Genomic DNA, 23,196 nt, shown 5'->3' on the forward strand with positions numbered 1-23,196 from the left:
CAAATGCTTTATTGTTTATTATAAAATGACAATGGTAATGGGATAATATGTAGTACTGGGATAGTGGGATGGTGGGATGTGACAATTCAATAGTGGGATGGTGGGACAATGCTTATCTTTTACTGAATTAATGACATGACAATTCAGTGCCTTTACTTATGGGATGGTGGGATGTACCTTTATTTATGGGATAGTGGGAGTGGGATTTGACAATTCGATAGTGGGATATTTGGATGTGACAATTCAGTGCCTTTATTTATAGGATAGTGGGATGTGTATTTATTGGATAGTGGGATAGTGGGAGTGGGATGTGACAATTCGATAGTGGGATGTACCTTTATTTATGGGATAGTGAGATGTGACACTGATAGTATTTAAGACTAGTGAATGGTGATAGAACTGTTATCTCACCATTTCGTAATCCAACTCAATATGAATTTTCATGAGGGAGGTCCTTCAAATTTTTATTTCCTTGCATCATCGTCTTCATCTGATGGAGACGAGGAGTCCGATACCATGATAAACAATGAGCTTCAACTCATTGACCAACAACAACAAATGATGTCTTTCCAACTTATAAGCAATGCTAGTCTCATCTCCACTTACTTCCAACAACTAGATAACACGCACCATGGAGGATCAATTCATGGCCATGCGGTGATTAATCGAGATAGAGCGGCCGCTGAGCAACGCTTATACAATGATTATTTTTCTGATTCTCCAATGTATGGAGAGGCAATGTTCAAGAGACGTTTTCGAATGTCACGTCGTCTATTCCTACGCATTATGATATCCATTCAAGAGCATGACAATTACTTCGTACAGAAAGCGGATGCGTTAGGTCGGCCTGGGTTGACACCATACCAAAATATAACTGCTGCAATGCGGATATTGGCATACGGTGTGGGGGCAGATGCGACAGATGAGTATATTAAAATCGGGGAGTCCACTGCGATTGAAAGTGTAAAGAGATTTATTCAAGCTATGATAGAGGTGTTTGGTGACTTGTATCTTCGCTCTCCTAACGCCGAGGACATTGAAAGACTTCTCCATATTTAAAAACAACGTGGATTTCCGGGAATGCTTGGAAGCCTCGATTTTATGCATTGGAGGTGGAAAAACTGTCCAACGGCTTGGGCAGGACAATATACCGATCGGAGTGGAAGACCAACAATCATTTTGGAGGCTGTAGTTGATTACGACAAGTGGATATGGCATGCATACTTTGGTTTGCAAGGTTCGAATAACGACATTAATGTGTTGTCAAAATCACATCTCTTTACTAATCTGGCCAATGGAGTAGCTCGTCCTGCTAATTATATCATACAAGGAAAAGAATATAACATAGGATACTATCTAGCTGATGATATGTATCCAAAGTGGGCCACATTAGTTCAAACAATTCACAATCCACAAGGTCCAAAGAAGAAATACTTTGCAGCACGACAAGAGAGTTGTAGAAAAGATGTGGAACGAGCATTTGGTCTATTGCAATCAAAATGGGTGATAATCATTGGCCCTGCACAATTCTGGAGCAAACATGTGTTGCAAGATATAACGACAACGTGCATTATACTTCATAATATGATTATTGAAGATAAGCGGGATGAACAGATGCCAATCACATATTAACGCGAAGCACCCATCCCAAAAGTTGAAATGGTACGTGATGAACACGTCCGATTCCAAGGGATTCTTGCACGTTGATCGAGCAAAACTTGCACTGTGAAATCCTTAATAAAAAATTTTGTTTTATATGCTCAAAATTAATCGCAAGTGCACGATGTTAAGTTATAGTATAGTGTACGTGAGTACGAGTATCGTTCCACGGAAGACTGTATTGAACAATTATTATTCTCAAGTATTAGATCTTTAGCAACGAAAATTGATTGGTGGTTTTATTACTATTATAATCAAATAAACATGCAAATAAAAATAGTCAAGAATCAAGTAATGAACTATAGTGTCTAAAATGGTTGAGTAAAATTCAATAAGAAATGAATTTGTTGGGAATATCGGTTCACCTACCCCTCGTTAATTAATTAATTCGTTCGATATTGATTATATGCTTTCGATAGGATTTCCTATTCAACTGAACACACTCTCTCGAGCTATGCCAAACTAATTCTACTCAATGAAGTAATTAAATGTCTTTAATTATTTATCAAGAGTGAATTGCCTGTCGATTCGTGAAATCCCCTAGTTTTCGACCCTTAGGACTATGACTATCGGCGCGTATCCAATTTCATATGTCTATGTAAATTGTAGATCCACGGATTATACTACTCGTTCCTATCACAAGTTATTCTCTCGAACTCACTCGCAATATAAAATCGTTATTAAAGTTAGCTACGCTTTAACAACACAATAACATAGTGGTATAATCAAGAATAATGCAACAATCGAGATATAAATTAATTAGATCAAAGTTTGGGGTAGGATCCCCTTAAATACCAACAAATAATAAAAGTTTAGCTACTCGAATTCATATTGAAAATAAACACAACAATGTTTAAAAGATGAAAACTAAATTAGAAATACTAGAATTGACGAAAAACGCGAAGAATGGTGCCCGGAAATCCTCGAATCTTCAATCCAAGCGCAAAAGTCTCTCCAAAGCTTGTGGCGGCTCTGAAATCTCGTCTGAATATGCTCCAAAACGTCCAACCTCCTTTCCATATCATCCCCATTCAGCACATAAGATAAGGAATCGGCTATGAATTTTTTCCAAAAATAAACGGCGCTCGGGAAATCCGCGGGGGTACTTGACAGATATGTCAGCTAGTTGTAAAGACATCTGCGTTGCCTTAGGTTATCCCAATCCAAGTTTCCTAAACACAAAAAGAGGCATCATGTTAAAACTTGCACCATGATCACATAACGCTTTATGAAAAAAAACATCTCCAATCATGCAAGGAACAGAAAAACTCCCTGGATCCTTAAGTTTCGATGAGATCTTATTTTGTACCAAAGCAGAGCAATTTTCAGTAAGATTCACCGTCATGTGATCCTCCAACTTCCTCTTATTTGCCAATATGTCTTTCAAAAATTTAGCATAACTGGGCATTTGCATCAAAGCATCGGCAAAAGGAATATTGATATGCAATTTTTTGAATACCTCAAGAAACTTACCGAATTGTGCATCTAGTTTTGCTTTTTTCAGTGCTGCAGGAAAAGGTGGAGGAATAAAAATTTTAGGTTGTGCAGTGGTTGCTGGTGTAGAGTTAGAGGACTTACCTTTTGATGTTTCAGAATGCTCATCCAATTTTTGAGTCTTCTCTTTTTCTCTTGACTCTAAAACTTTCCCACTCTTCAACTCAATGGCCTTCACTTGCTCTTTTGGATTTGTCTCTGTGTTACTTGGCAAGGTGCCCGGCTCTCTACTTGCTATCATCTTGGCCAACTGTCCAATTTGATTCTCGAGTCCTTTTATTGATGCGTCTTGGTTTTGAAGTCTAGTTTCAGTGGATGAAATAAACTTAGACATCATTTGCTCCAGGTTGGACTTCTCTTCTCTAGGAGGATCAGATCTATACATCGGTTGTTTCCCATATGATTGTCCTCCTTGTGGTCGATTCTGACTGTTTTGACCGCCCCACGAGAAGTTGGGATGTTGCCTCCATCCATGATTGTATGTGTTTGAGTACGGATCATTCCTCGGACGGTTGTGGACTCCCACTTGGTTCACTGGTACCTCCTCATTTACATAGAAAGGACCACTATCTTGACAGTCCTTAACATAGTGCTCTCCTCCGCATTTTTCACAAAATATCTCTTGCAGGCGCATCGCTGTCCCGTTTACGTTCATGCTGTCTATTTTCCTGTTGAGTGCTTCTAATTGTGCGGTGACAGCTGAAAAGTCAGTTACCTGGTGTACTCCTGCATTCCTTCGCTGAGTGTTCCTTTCAGATTGAGGGTGATAGCTGCTAGCAGCCATCTCCTCTAGTAACTCATACCCCTCTTCAGCCGTTTTCCTCAACAGATTTCCGCAGGCCGCAGCATCTATCATGGTTCGGTTAGATGAAATTAAACCATAGTAAAAAGTTTGGACCACTAACCCAAGAGGCAACTCATGATGTGGGCATCTTCGCAATAAGTCTTTGTAGCGCTCCCAAGCCTCGTAGAGTGACTCCTGCTCAAATTGAGAAAAGGTGGTTATGTCAGCTCGCAGCTTCATGGTTTTTGATGGAGGAAAGTATTTCAAGAGGAATGCCTTGGCCATATCCTCCCAAGTTGTGATTGAACCTACATGCAAACAATTCAACCAAGACTTAGCTTTATCACGCAAAGAGAACGGAAACAAACGTAGTCTAACAGCATCATCTGAAACTCCATTAAATTTAAAAGTATCGCAAATTTCTAAAAAGTCGGCGATGTGAGTGTTCGGATCATCTAGCGCGTTTCCCCCGAACTGGACAGTGTTCTGGATCATTTGAATTATTGCTGGCTTGATCTCAAATTGGTTTGCCCTAACAGTTGGTCGCACTATGCTTGGACGTGTTCCATCAAGCGATGGTTGCGCATACTCAAGCATGGGTATGCGTCTTGGCTCTTCGATCCGTGGATCTTCGTGATGCTCCTCCTCACGTTCGTTCATGTTCATTATGTCTCTTAGTCTTTGCTGTTGTCGTCTTCTACGTAAGGTTCTTTCAATCTCGGGATCGAATGTCTCTAGTTCAGATTCTAGAGACCTTGGCATGCACAAGAGAGATATCTGCGAAAAAGAAATTGAAGGTGTCAACCAAAGTGAAAATAGAGAATGCTAAAGTAAATAATTGAAAATAAAATTGTAGATTAACAGTCCCCGGAAACGGCGCCAAAAAATTGATCGAGCAAAACTTGCACTGTGAAATCCTTAATAAAAAAATTTTGTTTTATATGCTCAAAATTAATCGCAAGTGCACGATGTTAAGTTATAGTATAGTGTACGTGAGTACGAGTATCGTTCCACTGAAGACTGTATTTAACAATTATTATTCTCAAGTATTAGATCTTTAGCAACGAAAATTGATTGGTGGTTTTATTACTACTATAATCAAATAAACATGGAAATAAAAATAGTCAAGAATCAAGTAATGAACTATAGTGTCTAAAATGGTTGAGTAAAATTCAATAAGAAATGAATTTGTTGGGAATATCGGTTCACCTACCCCTCGTTAATTAATTAATTCGTTCGATATTGATTATATGCTTCCGACAGGATTTCCTATTCAACTGAACACACTCTCTCGAGCTATGCCAAACTAATTCTACTCAATGAAGTAATTAAATGTCTTTAATTATTTATCAAGAGTGAATTGCATGTCGATTCGTGAATCCCCTAGTTTTCGACCCTTAGGACTATGACTATCGTCGGCGCGTATCCAATTTCATATGTCTATGTAAATTGTAGATCAACGGATTATACTACTCGTTCCTATCACAAGTTATTCTCTCGAACTCACTCGCAATATAAAATCGTTATTAAAGTTAGCTACGCTTTAACAACACAATAACATAGTGGTATAATCAAGAATAATGCAACAATCGAGATATAAATTAATTAGATCAAAGTTTGGGGTAGGATCCCCTTAAATACCAACAAATAATAAAAGTTTAGCTACTCGAATTCATATTGAAAATAAACACAACAATGTTTAAAAGATGAAAACTAAATTAGAAATACTAGAATTGACGAAAAACGCGAAGAATGGTGCCCGGAAATCCTCGAATCTTCAATCCAAGCGCAAAAGTCTCTCCAAAGCTTGTGGCGGCTCTGAAATCTCGTCTGAATATGCTCCAAAACGTCCAACCTCCTTTCCATATCATCCCCATTCAGCACATAAGATAAGGAATCGGCTATGAATTTTTTCCAAAAATAAACGGCGCTCGGGCGGTAGAATATTACCGCTCGAGCGCCACGTCTTCTGTAATCTGCTTGGGACATGCGGCATCTCGCGTTCGGGCGGTAGAAAGTTACCGCCCGAGCGCCATAGCTTCTGTAACTTGCCTCTTCTTGGATCACTTCTCGCGCCCGAGCGGTAGAAAACTACCGCTCGAGCGCCGACCTCTCTGGATTTCAGCTCTTTGCGTGATTTTTCTCGCGCCCGGGCGGTAGAAAATTACCGCCCGAGCGTCGCCTCTTCTGCACATTATCTTCTTGGCTTGGCACTTGGTTCCGATTTTAGTTTTCCGTCCATTTTTCCTGCAAATTCGTCATGCACAAGTGAGAAATGATCAAATGCACATGCTTACTCTAAAATGAACAAAATGTAAACGAATGTACGCATGCACAATGCAAACACACACAAACTAATGCAATAAAACACGTAAAAACCACACGTATCACACGTCATCGTCAAATCAAAGACAAATCGGCTCACTATGCACTCCGAGATGCTCTTATTGACCATTTGTGGGAGAAATACTCTAATTCGTAATATTAGTCTTTATATCATGTGTAGTTTATAATTATATCGATCTATGTATGTGTTTTAATGTTGTATGGGCTTGAAATTTGATGTCAAAATAAATGAATTATTTTTTTAAAATAAATGAGTCACATTTAATTTAATTTGTTTAATATCATATTACATAATTAATAATTTTATGTTAAATAGTTTGGAATAAAAAAAATAAAAATAAAGAATTTACAAAATTTAGAGAATATGAGTTGGAGAAGATTTTTGAAATAGAGAATTCTATACTACATTTTGGAGAATAGAGAATGAAAAAATGGAGAATAGGGTCGGAGATGCCCTTAAGCAACTCCAACCATTATCCATTTTGGTGAAAATAGAGAACTAACCATGCTCCAACCATTCTCGATATACCATCTCTATTTTGAAGTCATGTACATTAATTCTCCAAAAATACCGAATCCTAGCTGCATCTCCATATATTTTGGAGAATGACATTATTTACGAAAATGTCATTCTCCAAAATTGCAAATACACCCTTTTAAAAAAAATTCTCTTTTATTCATTTCATATATTTAAATGCTTATTTCAATACTTTTATTAACTTTTAATGATTTTTTGGTATTATTTAATTTATTTTAAGTTTTCTCATTTTTTATTATTTATTTATTGTAATTGAATTATTTTGATGAAAAAAACAAATGAAAATAATAATTAAATAAGATTGTGAAAAAATACATTGCATATTTTGTTTGAACACAAATCAAATTAGTTAACTTGAGATAAATTAGACATGCATTCACATTAAAACATAAAAAACAGTTCACATTAAAACATATAAAATAGACGATCATAAAAAAATACACATTGACATATTTTTATTCCACTGCAATGATGACTAAACACTAGTACTCTCCTAGATCGGACCAGGATGGAGAAGTTCTGCCGAAGAACTGGCCAAACAGATTAGAAGATCCGTCAGCTCCGTCCCCTTTTGCTGCTCTTTTATGCCAAATGTTTTGTTGTTCTTTGAGCAAGTATGTACGGAATGATTCATCAACAGACATAGGTTTCATCCGTAATATTTTATTTTCTTCTTTCCAAGCCAATAGAGCCCATTCTTTCTGAACATCAATGAGTTATTGTCGATGTGCCTCGGCATTCTCCATTGCAGTCATCATTTTCTCACTGCATTTGGCCATGGTGGAAATATCCTTCGAGTAATCTTCAGTGGCTTTTCTTTTGGCTTTTGCTTTTTTTATGCCGATTGGTCGCTGAGTGCTCCCTGATGGGCTATCTTCATCTAGGTTTAGATCAAACCCAGATAGTCCCGGAAAATCTGGTGTTGGGGATTCTGTGTTGGGTGAGTAGTCAGACTGGGAGGAGTTCCTACGGTTTGATATGAAACTAGGTAAGGTAGCGTTGGATGACCTAAAATTCTCCTGGTCTTTTAGTGAAGACCAAACATGATCCAATCTCCAAGTTGACCAAGATTGTTTAAATAAGTCTTTTGCTTCATCAAGCTTTAAGCATGTGTCAGTTGTATGTTATTTACACACTAAAAATTAAAATATTTAAAGAATATTTGAACATTTGTACTCACAATGTCTTTCTCTGAAGCACCACTTGGGTGCCTAAGTTCCACTTGACGAATACATCCACTAAAACTTTGGACAGCCCTACATATGTTGGACCATCGACATTGAAGGGCCTTCATAGTACGATGCTCTGTTGACGGACTAGTGAGTTACTCGTTGTAACTGGCTGCCACTCGAGACCACAAGCTATCATTTGACTGGTTTATGCCAATAATAGGATTCTGGGAGATGTCGAGAGAAATTGTCACAAGAAGTTTGTCCTCCTCAACTGAGAAACCAAGACCACGTCGAGATGAATTCATTATGCTTGGAGTGAATGAATTAGGGATGGAAGAGTATTTTATAGAAGGATATATGTTAGTGGTAATGGTCTACTATAAGATGATAATGGTAGTGGGATAGTGGGTAGTGTGGATGTCATTCAAAGGCTTTATCGTTTACTATAAAATGACAATGCTAATGGGATAGTATGTAGTACTGGGATAGTGGGATGGTGGGATGTGACAATTCAATAGTGGGATGGTGGGATGTGACAACTCAATAGTGGGATGGTGGGATAAAGCTTATCTTTTACTGAATTGATGACATGAAAATTCAGTGCCTTTACTTATGGGATGGTGAGATGTACCTTTATTTATGGGATAGTGGGAGTGGGATTTGACAATTCGATAGTGGGATATTTGGATGTGACAATTCAGTGCTTTTATTTATAGGATAATGGGATGTGTATTTATTGGATACTGGGATAGTGGGAGTGGGATATGACAATTCGATAGTGGGATGTACCTTTATTTATGGGATAATGGGATGCGACATTGATAGTATTTAAGACTAGTGAATGGTGATAGAACTGTTATCACACCATTTCGTAATTCAACTCAATATGAATTTTCTTGAGGGAGGTCCTTGAAATTTTTCTTTCCTTGCATCATCGTCCTCATCTGATGGAGACGAGGAGTCCGATACCATGATAAACAATGAGCTTCAACTCATTGACCAACAACAACAAATGATGTCTTTCCAACTTACAAGCAATGATACTCTCATCTCCACTTACTTCCAACAACTAGATAACATGCACCATGGAGGATCAATTCATGGCCATACGGTGATTAATCGAGATAGAGCGGCCGCTGAGCAACGCTTATACAATGATTATTTTTCTGATTCTCCAATGTATGGAGAGGCAATGTTCAAGAGACGTTTTCAAATGTCACGTCGTCTATTCCTACGCATTATGATATCCATTCAAGAGCATGACAATTACTTCGTACAGAAAGCGGATGCGTTAGGTCGGCCTGGGTTGACACCATACCAAAATATAACTGCTGCAATGCGGATATTGGCATACGGTGTGGGGGCAGATGCGACAGATGAGTATATTAAAATCGGGGAGTCCACTGCGATTGAAAGTGTAAAAAGATTTATTCAAGCTATGATAGAGGTGTTTGGTGACTTGTATCTTCGCTCTCCTAACGCCGAGGACATTGAAAGACTTCTCCATATTTAAAAACAACGTGGATTTCCGGGAATGCTTGGAAGCCTCGATTTTACGCATTGGAGGTGGAAAAACTGTCCAACGGCTTGGGCAGGACAATATACCGATCGGAGTGGAAGACCAACAATCATTTTGGAGGCTGTAGTTGATTACGACAAGTGGATATGGCATGCATACTTTGGTTTGCAAGGTTCGAATAACGACATTAATGTGTTGTCAAAATCACATCTCTTTACTAATCTGGCCAATGGAGTAGCTCGTCCGGCTAATTATATCATACAAGGAAAAGAATATAACATATGATACTATCTAGCTGATGATATGTATCCAAAGTGGGCCACTTTAGTTCAAAAAATTCACAATCCACAAGGTCCAAAGAAGAAATACTTTGCAGCACGACCAGAGAGTTGTAGAAAAGATGTGGAACGAGCATTTGGTCTATTGCAATCAAAATGGGCGATAATCACTGGCCCTGCACGATTCTGGAGCAAACATGTGTTGCAAGATATAATGACAACGTGCATTATACTGCATAATATGATTATTGAAGATGAGCGGGATGAGTATATGCCAATCACATATTATCGCGAAGCACCAATCCCAGAAGTTGAAATGGTGCGTGATGAACACATCCGATTCCAAGAGTTTCTTGCACGTCATCGTCAAATCAAAGACAAATCGGTTCACTATGCACTCCGAGATGCTCTTATTGACCATTTGTGGGAGGAATACTCTAATTCGGAATATTAGTCTTTATATCATGTGTAATTTATAATTATATCGATCTATATATGTGTTTTAATGTTGTATGCGGCTTGAAATTTGATGTCAAAATAAATGAATTATTTTTTAAAAAAATGAGTCACATTTAATTTAGTTTGTTTAACATTATATTACATAATTAATAATTTTATGTTAAATAATTTGGAATAAAAAATATAAAAATAATGAATTTACAAAATTTAGAGAATATGGGCTGGAGAAGATTTTTGAAATAGAGAATTCAATACTACATTTTGGAGAATAGAGAATGAAAAAATGGAGAATAGGGTTGGAGTCCACAACAAACTCATTGTTTCCAGAATAATGAAGCACAAATTTTTAAAGAGTCGGTTGGAAGAGAAGACGGTGATCCATCATGTATTCGGATAATCTAAACATTTCAATTTGTTGTTATTATTACAATAGTTTTATTTAAAAAATTAGATCGTATTCTAAAACTTGACTCTCATATTACTTGAGCCTTAGCAGTTTGGGTCGGGTCTTAATGAATCCGAGTCACTTCATCAAAACGCGACTCATATATCAAAACTCGACCCAGAAAAACCCAAGTCGCGCTTACGTTTTTAAGTTTTGTTTTAGTAAAAAGTGTTGTCAAATTTGTAGGGTTGTGTGTGGGGTTGAGTTGTCAAGAATTTGGCTCGAGAGTTGATGAGTCAGGATCGCATTTTAGATTCATAAACACTCGACCTATAGATTGCCAACAAGTTGTAGGAAACGATTTTTGACATCACACTTACGTTTCTAATATAAGTTTTAGTAAAAGTTGTGCTCGACCCGGACAAACACACGACCCAGCTTTTAATGTTAGTTTTAGTAATAGGATGGCCTGTATTTTGGGTCGATTTTATGTGTTTAGGTTGAGCTCGACTCAGAATGAACACACGACCCAGATTGAAAAATTCGACACAAAAAATTTCAAAAATTTCCCTTTTCTCATGCCAAATAAAAATTTCTTTTATGTTGTTTTGTACATATTTATTTTCCCACCAAACCTGAAAGAATCAATTTTAAGAGTACAAGATGACATTGCGATCTCGCTATACTGAGATGTCTGATAAAATACGTTCATTTTTCCAATGAAAATGAGTTTGAGTAGTTGTTCCAACAAACTCAATTCGGCAATTTAATTAGATTTTCCAAAAATAAATGAATTCGAAAAAGATTTTGTGGTTTTTGATTAGTAAACATACTAATGATAGTGGGAGTGATGATTTTTATATGGTGTACTGTTAGAGGCATGTTCGTATTTCATTGTTGGAGTATTGTTTGCTCATTGGCCTCAATTGCTCTAAAATTTATCCCACCATATATGAGGAAGATGGATTTAGGCTTAAACTTTTTAGAGGGAGGTCGAACCTATGTTTGGCTGATTTGAAAGTTAGTATTGATAAATACGGAAATGATGGATGTGAATAAGTGAACGTTGAAAAATTGAAACTGACCAACTTTTATTTTGGTCCTCAATGTAAAAGAAAACAAGATGCACCAGACCCAAAATAAATTAGATTAGATGATGACTTGAATAAATTTAATAACTATCCATGGAGTCAATTAGCTTTCGAAGAAGTAGTTTATGGGTTGTGAAAAAACCTCGAAACTAAGTTTAGAAGTTATAAAAAATTTTCTAAACGACATAAGAATTATTCGAACTTCAGTGGGTTTGGTAGCTTTCATATTACTGGTTTTATTCATTCTTTGCAAGTAAATAAATATCGTGCATCTTTTTAAAAAATTATTTCTAATTTTATCTCATTTTAATATACTGTCCTCACACAAGAAACATATATTAAGAACATGTACTTAAATCTACTATGCTCATATACTTCTAAATCTTTTATGCTACCTAGATTTATTTTCTCGACCATCTTGAATAAGAAGATAGAAGAACAAAACTTTTTTTCCAGATGACCTCTCAAGATATCATAGGCAAGTTGTTTACTTGTCAAGGCTTTGTTATAGGTTATATCAATCCCTTTATTTTGCACCATTCTCATAATAGATTTTGGTTGAGGTGTCATTTGTTGCCCCAAAAGTTCTATCTCAACATGTCACAAACGACAAACGAGCTTGATTTTCTATGTCTTTTACGCATTCCTGTCAAGTCATAAGTTTTTGTGTTACAGTATTTACGAATCTCAAAATATGTTGTGTCATCACGTTTGAAGTCCAAATTCTCCACATACAACCTTTACCTACAAAACAAACAATATATACGTTTGGGGAAGATTTGACACTTTTAAACATAAAAGATGAATTCAATGCAATTTTAAATAACTCTTTTTCACGTCAGCCTTGCTTGAAAATTATTGACCAATATAGAGGTTAGAACCATCAGTTAATGAATATGTATCATTACTGGCCTGCACATGAATCTCAGTATCATCCGAATGCCCATCAATAATGTACTCGATATCATTTTGCTGAATGAGGTCATTATCATCAACATGCACCATAGTCATGTGCTCTACATCATTTCTCGACTGAGCATATAATTTTTTTCTATATTTTGAGTTGAATAAACATTTTTTACATATTCGAATACCTCATTGTTGCTACAATGATCACCACAGACAAAAGTTCGATCAAAATAGTCATAAAAATCTTTTTCATTACCATTCATTATCCACAAGCTCATCATTCAAATCATTCACATTTAAGAGGCACAATGAAATCAGTTCCAACAATATGAAGAATTCTATCAATCTCGACAACATCCAAAGTAACAACAATATTGCATTCAACTTCGACATAAAGCAAATGCATGTCTCTTGCACAACCAAAATATAAGTATGTTTTCAAATCATTATCAATATACATAAGATGAATATTGAAATGTTTCACATTTGATAGCTAACTTAAGCTCAATTATTCTGTTCCATTTAGATTCTTAATTCTGTATATCTCACGTCGTAAATATTCCATCAAACAAATTTTAGAATTCATAGGAGTCGCGGCCTACTTACCATTAGATCATGGACACTACATTGTTGACATAACTTATAAAAATATATAACATATGTTAAATAATACATTCGAGTATAACAGAAAAATTTAATTCAAAATATTTATTTCAATAAACAATGCGACCCAAAATGATTAAACCCGACCAAACGTGATGAAAACTGGGCCCACCACAATGAAACCTGACCCAACATCGTATTCTAAATCCGAAGCAAAACCCGATCCAACACGATGCAACTTACCAAAACCTCTAACAATGATGAAACTCATCCCTAAAAACTCAACCCAAACCCTTGAATCCAGCCCAATACTGGTCAGTAAAATTACAGAGAACATTTCCATCTCCATCATAAAAGCAACAAAGAGATCACTATAAGATTATCTATAGTTGGGTATAATAATAATACATTGTAAAATTATACTTACTTGCTCTTTCAAATTATCTTTGCTTCAATATTTTTTCATTTCTTTTTAGGGAACGGAGAAACATCTGGATTCAAGTGAAGGGAACAGAGAATAAGTTGAAGACCAATAAAAATATGGTTTTTACAAAAATAATGTATTATCTAACCTAATTAATATTTTACTAAATCAATTCATTTTCACCAAATTTAAAATAAAAAATAGATTTCTTTCATTTTAATTAAAGATGAAAATAGTCATACACTTTTTATTGACTCGTTGTTAAATCCCACAAATTATTATCTTTTTTTAGTAAACTAACGTAAATAAGTAAGCCTGACCGGGAAACAATAAATACTCAACGGACTAATTTTTTCAATTAAATCAGTAAATTCCAAACAATATAATTTTATTTGTTGTTAATCTATGTCAGAAAAATTATGTGTTTGCACTTCCTGATCCACGGAAATATTTATGCAATACCTCTGCCTACGTTTTTTCTTAGATGAAAATTGATGCAAAACATTAAAAATATGGTAGTGATATATGATATTTGAGTACTCAACATGTATAACAAATATCAACATTGATGACCTATGTTTTTTCTAAGATGAAAATTGGTACAAAACATTGAAAGTATGATAGTAATATATGATATTTGTATATCAACTCTTTCAGATTTGATATCAATATGTGATATTCAAGTATCCAAACAAGAGTAACAAATGTTGATATTAATATAGTTGTTTCAATTTTTTACTCAAGATCTTATCTTTTGTATTAAATCTAAAACAGTTTGTACTCAAATATCCTATATTAGTACCGTATTTGTAATTATTTTTACCGATTTTTATCCATGAAAAGATATTTGGACCCAGATAGAGCAATATTTTTTTTTAAAATCGGATAGTTCAGAAATAATTTTCTCGGACAAAGATTTAACAGACACTTATGTTTGGACTTAAGGATATATATTAAAATCAAAATTAAAATAATTATAGTCAGAAATAAAGAATATGATTTGTTGTTTTTTTGCAAAATACTTGATATAAAATATCACCCAATGAAGCTCATTTCCGGTTTTGCATGGAATTTATTAGAGTTTGTTCGATGATTAGATAAAGCTAAAGAGATAAAGTTGATAATGTTGATGTCATCGTTAGTACATTCTAGTATTCTACACATGTTCTTGTAAGCTGCAATTATGAGATTAATTTGCAGAGATAATGTCATATATAATTATTTTTTATTCATTAAATAACTTTGTATTTTAAAAAACACAATAATTTAAAAATACAACTACACGTAACTAAATTTAAAACACAATTAAAATTAATTAAAAATTACACATTATAAAAAATTGATGAATTCCACTTTGCATTCCCATCCAAACTCCAAATATATTTAATCTAGAAAGTTTTACAATTTTTGCATATTTTTCCGATTTATTTTGCATGTCCTCCTCGTCCAATGTAAATGCTCTTACAAGTGAATTATCTCTAACATAAAATTTTGAATTTTTCCTTCACCCATTTTGAAGATGTTATTCATTAACTAAAAATAAATATATTTTTTCAGAAACTAAAAACAAACAATAATTCGAGAAATGATGCCAATGGATAATATAAACTAAAAAAAAAATTATAATCAATATTAAAACTTGTGTTTTAAAAATAGAATTTGTTTGAAGAGTATATATATTTTTTGGAAACTGCAATTTTGATTTATATGTTTGCTTATTTGTAATTTTGATGACTAATTTTTGTCATACATGTGTTCCAATTTCGATATTAGTCATATATATTTCAATTTATTGGTTTTTAGTCATTTTTCATCGGAAGTATTGATGTGACACTACACACATCAAGTCGAAAAATGACCTAAATTGGAAAATAACAAATATATTAGATCAATACTGAAATTTGATTATATAAATGACTAAAATCGTAGAAAGATAAATATACATAATAAGTACCGTTTGATGTACTTGATGAAGGTGAGATGAACATATTTTTTTATTCATTTCACGTTTGTCTCATTTTTAAGTCATCTTAATTTTGTCGATTGGTCTATGATGATACTAGATGTGAGTTGCACTCAGAGCCGTACATGTATTTGATGAGACCTGAAGCGAAAATATGAAAAAGTCATACATGTGTTCGATATGACCTGAAACGATAATTTAAAAATGGATTCTCTTATTGCTATAAATAATGCTAAAATTCACTTAACAAATAATAAATACGATAAATAATATATAAATACACATGAAAAAATATATTACATAAAAAACCATATCAATAAATATTTGAAATAATTACATAAATAATAACGTCTAGCTATTTTAGAAGAAAAATATATATCAAATTTGTATAATCTAGTTTTCGGATCATTTCTTTGTCAATCAACAACATAACTAGCTCATTTAGTCTATTTTGTGGCATTATTGATCGAAGATAAGTGTTTATTAACTTCAGTTTCGATAAGTTTCTTTCTGTTTATGCAACTGTTACTAGGATAGTTAACAAAATCTTATAGGCAATATAAGTATTTGAAAATAAATCATTCAGTTTTGACAAATACTGTAGCATCTTAAAAAATTGTTGAAGTTATATAAAATTGTTGAAGTTCTATAGAATACTTAATCAAGTTAGTTAAAAACTAACTTGTTAACTTCTCCAAACTCGACAAATGCCCTAAAGTCTCTTGATATTATTTAAATTGTTCAAACTAAACTTGGAGAAAATATCGAATTTGATCAACTATAAACAAAAAATATTCAAATTACTTTTTTTTATTTAATACCGAGCCAAAAAATTTATTTTAGTAGGTCATCAAATCAAAATATATATAGTGGAGCCCTCAAAGACCGGGTCCTGAGGCGGTGGCCTCCTTGACCTCATAAAATGTCCGGCTCTGATTGCACTCGACATCCCTCCATGCCCAAATAATGAGCATACGATAAGTATGATATTATTAAAATTTTACAATTATATTATTTAACAATAATAATAGAAATAGATTTTGCAAAAACAATTAAAATTTTATAAAAATAAACACAATAATCATACAAATTAAAAATATATTATTCATATCCACTCTATCGTTAGTTTACCAACTTATTAAAAGAGTAGTTACGGAGAGGGGGGGGGGGGGGGGGGGGGGGGGGGGGGGATGGGGGGGGGAATTGCAATTGCTTATAAATAAGCGGAAATTATAAATCATGATATCCCATCATCATCAATCGAATCCCATTTCCCTTTGCGTATGCTCTGGTCAGAGGTCACAATGGAAACTAGAAACAGCAGCGGAGCTACCACTCTCAACTGGACTGAGGCGGTGGAGGATCTTGTGCATGCCGGAGAAATCGATCAAGCAATTTCGATTCTTGAACCTATTGTCGCCAGGCTTGAAAAAGAAATTGGAAAACATGAATTCCAGAATATTGTTGGCAGCTCATCTACTTCCAAAGACGATCAGCTATACGCAGCGTTTCAAGACTTGTACAAGCTATATTCCGCCAAAGGTCTCTCTCTCAGGGCCGATCAAGTTCTCTCCCGTGCTCTACAAATCAAACAACGAAAAGGGTTAGTCCCTTTTTTGTTAGGTAGTTATTACAGGGACTGAATGGATTCTTGAAATGCGCTGATGATGTTGCACAAGCTGCACTGTGAAGTTTTGTTTCGTTCTTGCAATTTAGCAATTTTTTTGGAGGAATTTTTTAGACGAGGTTCAAGAATAGTTTTGCTTTTATTTGTTAATTTCTTTGATTTTGTGTATTTTGGGTGAGTGAAGAAGATGTGCGATTTGTTTCATTTGTAGTTGTACAAGTATTTTGAAGGAACCCAATCGAAATAAGTGCACCTCAAATTGTTTTGTTCGTGTGCTATTTGAATCTTCATATAGTGAGATAGATCACAGTCGCAGATGACTGATTAAGTAAGAAATCTTGGTTTCTTGGACTTATATCTTTTTTATGCAATTACTTTTTTGTATTGGATATCCAGGATAAAAGAGGCAGCTGCTGATACAAATTCGGAAGCTGGCGTTTCTGCAAATGCGGCGATTGCTTCGGATGGAATTGCAGAAGGTGGCTTGTTTTTCTTGCGTAACGCTATGAAAGTCATTTGTTTATATGTTTATCATGCATTCATTTGTCATTTCATAGTTAAACCCGTTGTGCTAACAAATTTTGATTTGCACAGCCGAGACATTTGGATGGTGATTATATCCTTATTTAATCTTAGCCCTATCTTTCTTTATGGACTGAAACTTTTGTTGCACATAAGATATAAATGAAGTCAGAATGGTCACATATACCATATTTCCTCGAGCAACATGGCCCTCTTGTTTTTAATTGTTATTGGATGTTGTTGCACTTGACTGCAGTGCTTGCTTCTTCTTGTTCTATATTCCAAGAGTATGTGAGATTGGTAGATCTCAACTATTTTCTACTTAAAGGACTATGAGTGGCCAATGAATATCATGACTGATTGCTAGACATTTGACTTACTGCAAATATACGGACCAATTATAAAGTTTGCATTTCGATGGAAGGATTTGATTTGGGGAATGATTTGAAATACACCCACCAATCTCAATCGTCATTACATTTAACTAATCTAGTAGAAAAGATGGATTTGAAATCCTTCCAATACAAATCCATCCAGACAATCATATAGATTTGAAAGATTTCAATTACCTTAATACAAATTGGACCTTATATTAAATTGATGATTATTATCTTTTCTGTGCTGCTCTGCTTGAGAAATAAGAAGGTTTTTGTTGGCTGTTTGTGCCTGCAAAGTTCATCTGGACTTGATGAGCATCAAGAGTGTTGTTAATGCATAGATTCAGGTGTTTTTTATTTTTTAAATGGTGTTTGTGCAGTTTGGATTTGCATCTAATGCTTTGTTTCTTATAGACTGGGAAGCTATTGCAGATCGTGCTCCTGAGGAGTTATTTACCCCCCTAAATTTACCCGGAGTATCGGAACTTTCTTTAGAAGACTCAAAAGTTCAAATTGCAAAGAGGCGTGGAAGAGGAACATTTTCATACAAGAAACAGGGACTGTACAGTGATAACCAATCTGATGAAACTGTTTTTGATGACCCAGAAACTAACTCCTCAAACACTGTCACAGACTTTGAAGAACAAAACTGTGCGTCTGTTTTAGTGTCGTTTCTTGGGTTTATCTCTACAAAATATGTTAAATGGTCCTTTAGTTTGTCATTTATGAGTGCATTTTTTTTTCCCAATTTTTGCATTGCTTTTGAATTACAATCGATTGATTCCATCCATTGAAATGTTAGTTCTTTTGGAAGATTAATAGGAAATCTGAAAAAATGGGGTGTGGCATGGATACATTCTCAAATCATGAAATTAGGAACATTCTTTTCTCTGTTCGGGATCCCACGATACTCATTTGGGAGTTCATGTATTAATATTGCTAGTCATATAGGCTAGTTGATGTGAATTGTTAGAGCTTGTGGCTCGGTATCAAATTTGACGTCCCATTGGTGTATTATGCGTTGTTTCCTTAATTATTTTTTCCCATGTTCTTTATCAATTTACTTTATGTTATGTATCACCGAATGGTGTTTTGTGTATTAAACCAATTAAATATGTACCGAATTTTTCAGTTTGCTTTCATGATACTTGAATTATCATTTTTAATGATAATTGATGCTTGAATGAGTTCATCCATATTATTAGTAGCTATTTGCTAAGTACCTGAAATCTGAACGAATCTCTTTGTTAAGTACCTGAAATCTGAATGAAACAAATTTATCTCAGCACACTAATGGAGAATCCAAAATTTATTGTCCAATTAATTTTTTTTGGGAACTTTTTGTTTTTTTGGAAAGTAGGGTTGTACATGACAAAGGAGGGAAAGAGAAAGTAAAGCTTGGACATGAATTTGAACTATGATTAATCAAGCTTTGGTTGAGCTATGAAATTTGGAATGGCTCGGAAACCCCACCCAACTCATTAACATTTACGATTTTTTTTATTTGTTCCTTGTTCAGTTTTTTAGGTATGTTTTTGTTAATATATCTTGATAATGGTGCCCTCTTGTTTCTAACCCCCCATGTGGGGTTTTTTGTTTCAGTCATATACGGTACACGTCATGTTCTAGTTCTTGCTGGCTTCTCTCCAAACACTAGGACAACAGACTTAGAAAAGGCTTTTGAAAAATTCAAAGATCGTTTTGTGATTCGTTGGGTGAACGACACCACAGCTCTTGCAGTGTTCGGAACACCATCTGCTGGTAATGACATTCATGCATCTTAAGGCTCTTTGAGTTTTGTGGTATTCAATTGACTAAATGTTTAGGATTCAGGGGAAAAAATTAATTTATTAGAGGGCACACACATTGTTGGGGAATTTTGGAAGTGGGATTTGTATGTTTTATTTTGGTGAACTCTGGTGTTCCTTGATCTGATACCCACCTACATTTTGTTAAAATGTATTAACCACAAGCATACCGTCATTTGCTCGAGTATTTACTTCTTTGTTGCATTCTCTATACATTATGTATTATAATGTGAAATGTCGAATTTATTACGTCCATCCACAAAAACACTTCCTTGATGTAAAACAAAAGTGCGTCATCAGTATTTGAATTTCTAATCCTTCAATCAAACCTTGCCTTTGAAATTTCAAAAATAAAATGCATTTTTCCGGTTGTTGGCTATAACCTACTAATACCTTGTGAATGAAAAAAAGCAATGCATTTTACTTGCTTTGCTCGTCTGTCTCCTAGTATAGTAGTTATGTATTACTAACTAAAACTAGTAACCATATGATGCCATCATACTTAGTACATGCAAGTTATTTATTAATGTTCGATAGATATCTCTCTTTTTAGAAGCGGGTCTAGGAATTAGGGAGAGAGCATGAGATTGGATCAAGGGGGATATAAAAGAGATTTTGGTGGAGAAGAATTTCAAATTTAGATTTTTTCTATAAAATTAATAAATATGTTTTAACCCCATGCTATACCCTCAGCTCCTAAATACATTTTCCCATGCTGACCTTGTACATGATGTGTTCGAAATTCAAATAAACCTTTGTTTCATCTATTGCTTCGAGGATATATAAGGAAATATACACTTGCAAATAGTTGCCCCTAGGAGTACAAATATATATATTTTTTAAATTAGCAAATTCCTAATTTTAAAATTGAGTGGGAAGTTTATACTGGTGAGTTATACTTTCTGTTTCTTGATGTAGCTCTTGAGGCTAGCAATTCAATCCAATGCTCGTTTACTGTAAACGTACTTGATCAGAGCAGCGAACTTCTGAGCTCAATCCAGCCAAAAGGTAACAGTTGTTAATTATTTTTCTAGATGGTTATGAACTATGGAACATCCCTTGTTCGATATTTATGCATACAGTCATTGATTTTTGTAGCAACTAGTTAAGACAGAAATGGTTTAGTTTCCTTATTAGTTAAACGAACACGTATAATTCTTAGTTCCAATGAATCCAACGCATTTTACTATGGTAAGTGTGTTTTTCTTGATCACCTGTTATAGACATAAATGATTTGTATGTTTTTCATTGTTTACAGTTACATCGAATGATCTTCGGGTAAAAGATGATCAGAATGAAATCTGGGTAAACCCCATTTTGTTTTATAGGTTAGGATGAAATCTGGGTAAGGGATACGATGTATCTTGTTTCGTATTTACCATGCCTTCCATGGTAAAATATTCTGATTAAAGATGATTGTGATGAAAATGTTGGTGCGGAGATACAACCCATAATGTTTTTTCTTATTTAGTACGCCTCCATACTTGTATTAAACATTTGTTGTGATGAAATCTTGTTATAGAGAGAAACGATCAACGATGATTATTGCATCCCATTAAACCATGATTAGAATGAACTCCAGGTGTAGGGAAACATCCATCTTTGATTCTTAGAGTTTATATCTTGTTGCAGAGTTGGAGCCTCCACGCCCAAGGCCTCAAACGTCTGCTAGAACCGCACAAAGAATGATCGCACAGGGAATGGGAATAAAGTTGCATTCGAATTTCGGGTCAACTGAACTTAGGAAACAGGAAGTGGCTCGAAAAAACCGGATTCTTTCAAGGCAAAATATGAGGGATGATGCCTGGGGAGCTGATGAAAATTTTTAATCTTAAAAATATAGGATGGGTTTGTTCACTGATTTCTGGGCATTTGAATTGATTCTTGATTGATCATATATTGTTTTGAATTACAGTTTTAAATACGGCTCTACCCTGGAAAATCAAGGGTAATTTTAGTCTGCGAGAAATAAAGAAAAAAAATTCAAGAGTTTCACGAGAATATCACTGATACATTTCACGTGTTTTTTCTTTCTCTTATATACATGACAAATTTTTTTATTTATTGAAAATTACACAAAACAGAAGAACCAATATCACGTTTGTGTTGTCATATATGTTATAACTTGCTTTTTATGGCATGTGTAATGTAAATTAGTCTATTATTCTTTTGAATCTGTAATCACATCATTCACATTAGCTTATGTGCATTGTTCCCAGTGTTATCTCACTCCTAACCGTAGTTTCTTTCGTCTTCTCCTGCGCTCGAATCTATTACCTTCAGGTCAAATACATATAGTACCAATTGGAGCTAGAATCTCAATTGGTACTCACGCTCAACAACATATGTATTTGAGCTAAAGTTATTAGGTTGAAATGACGGGGAATGCAAAATAGATAACGGTCAGGTAAGCCCAAAATATCAGTAATCCCATGGGGCACTACAGTAGTAGTGTGGGAAAAAAATTTAAAAAAATTATGGTGAATGATATATAATATTAGTTTCGGTTACGAGAATAATAACTTACACAATATCGATTTAAAATAAGGTAATGGTCAAAGTCTTTCTCTTAAGATAACATTATCATCATGTTCAGTAAAAAATTTGACAATCGTCTTATACAATATAATGACTTGCTTTTACGATGGTTCTACTTAAAAAACGAGAAATCCAAGAGTTCCACCAGAAACATCACTTATGTATTAATTAACTTGTTCTGTGTAATAACTTGCTTTTCATCTCAGTAACACAATAGACGCATCCTAATTCATAGTTTAAAGTCGTGAAAAAGACAAATGAATTATAACTTTAAAGCTTTTATCATGTATGTATGACAAAAATATAAAATATCGAATTCAATTAGGATGCATGGCCCATCTTTTCATTAGATTCTAATTTCTATATCATAATGTATATAATAATTGCGACTTTCATGGTGCATGCCCCCCCCTCCAATTAAGATAACAACAACAATAAATAAAGAAAAAAAAGACAAGCAATCATGGAGGAACAGGACTTATGTTTGTGATTACGATAATATAACATCAAATGTGAAACAAGTTCAAATTTGTGTGAGACGGTTTCACGAGTTGTATTTTGTGAAATGAGTTTCTTATTTGGGTCATCCATGAAAAACACAATAATTTAAAAATACAACTACACGTAACTAAATTTAAAACACAATTAAAATTAATTAAAAATTACACATTATAAAAAATTGATGAATTCCACTTTGCAT

At 34.5% G+C, this 23,196-nt stretch overlaps 4 protein-coding genes across 4 annotated transcripts; 3 read left to right on the forward strand and 1 right to left on the reverse strand.

Annotated features, from left to right (window-relative positions):
- Positions 1-2,812: 2,812 nt before the first annotated feature.
- Positions 2,813-6,801, reverse strand: LOC142538274 (uncharacterized). The gene is made up of 5 exons (XM_075643632.1): positions 6,788-6,801; positions 6,106-6,184; positions 4,250-4,714; positions 3,405-4,132; positions 2,813-3,059 (listed from the first exon to the last, which is right to left on the reverse strand). The coding sequence occupies exons 1-5, from the start codon at positions 6,799-6,801 to the stop codon at positions 2,813-2,815; spliced, it is 1,533 nt and encodes a 510-aa protein (XP_075499747.1).
- A 2,162-nt stretch (positions 6,802-8,963) lies between these two features.
- LOC142538276 (uncharacterized) lies at positions 8,964-9,506 on the forward strand. The gene has a single exon (XM_075643633.1). The coding sequence runs from the start codon at positions 8,964-8,966 to the stop codon at positions 9,504-9,506; it is 543 nt and encodes a 180-aa protein (XP_075499748.1).
- Positions 9,507-9,815: 309 nt separating this feature from the next.
- On the forward strand, positions 9,816-10,244 carry LOC142538277 (uncharacterized). The gene has a single exon (XM_075643634.1). The coding sequence runs from the start codon at positions 9,816-9,818 to the stop codon at positions 10,242-10,244; it is 429 nt and encodes a 142-aa protein (XP_075499749.1).
- Positions 10,245-16,867: 6,623 nt separating this feature from the next.
- Positions 16,868-21,933, forward strand: LOC142539225 (uncharacterized). The gene is made up of 6 exons (XM_075644516.1): positions 16,868-17,227; positions 17,648-17,730; positions 18,565-18,801; positions 19,753-19,911; positions 20,877-20,966; positions 21,591-21,933. Exons 1-6 carry the CDS (start codon positions 16,908-16,910, stop codon positions 21,785-21,787), a joined length of 1,086 nt encoding a protein of 361 aa, XP_075500631.1. The 5' UTR covers positions 16,868-16,907; the 3' UTR covers positions 21,788-21,933.
- Positions 21,934-23,196: the final 1,263 nt, after the last annotated feature.

This window comes from Primulina tabacum, chromosome 3 (assembly GCF_025594145.1).
Source record: "Primulina tabacum isolate GXHZ01 chromosome 3, ASM2559414v2, whole genome shotgun sequence".
Taxonomy (NCBI): Eukaryota; Viridiplantae; Streptophyta; class Magnoliopsida; order Lamiales; family Gesneriaceae; genus Primulina; species Primulina tabacum.

What these genes read in the sequence shown, in the direction of transcription:
- LOC142538274 (XM_075643632.1), bottom strand. An exon ending in GAAGAGGCGACGCTCGGGCG is followed by an intron (nt 4,715 to 6,105) that starts GTAATTTTCTAC and finishes TCTTTTTCGCAG; the next exon opens with ATATCTCTCTTGTGCATGCC. An exon ending in CTCGAGAATCAAATTGGACA is followed by an intron (nt 3,060 to 3,404) that starts GTTGGCCAAGAT and finishes GCAAATGCCCAG; the next exon opens with TTATGCTAAATTTTTGAAAG.
- LOC142538276 (XM_075643633.1), top strand. Translation starts at nt 8,964, where the DNA reads ATGATAAACAATGAGCTTCAACTCATTGACCAACAACAACAAATGATG.
- LOC142538277 (XM_075643634.1), top strand. Translation starts at nt 9,816, where the DNA reads ATGTATCCAAAGTGGGCCACTTTAGTTCAAAAAATTCACAATCCACAA.
- LOC142539225 (XM_075644516.1), top strand. Translation starts at nt 16,908, where the DNA reads ATGCTCTGGTCAGAGGTCACAATGGAAACTAGAAACAGCAGCGGAGCT. An exon ending in TTCGGATGGAATTGCAGAAG is followed by an intron (nt 17,731 to 18,564) that starts GTGGCTTGTTTT and finishes TGTTTCTTATAG; the next exon opens with ACTGGGAAGCTATTGCAGAT. An exon ending in GTTCGGAACACCATCTGCTG is followed by an intron (nt 19,912 to 20,876) that starts GTAATGACATTC and finishes TTCTTGATGTAG; the next exon opens with CTCTTGAGGCTAGCAATTCA.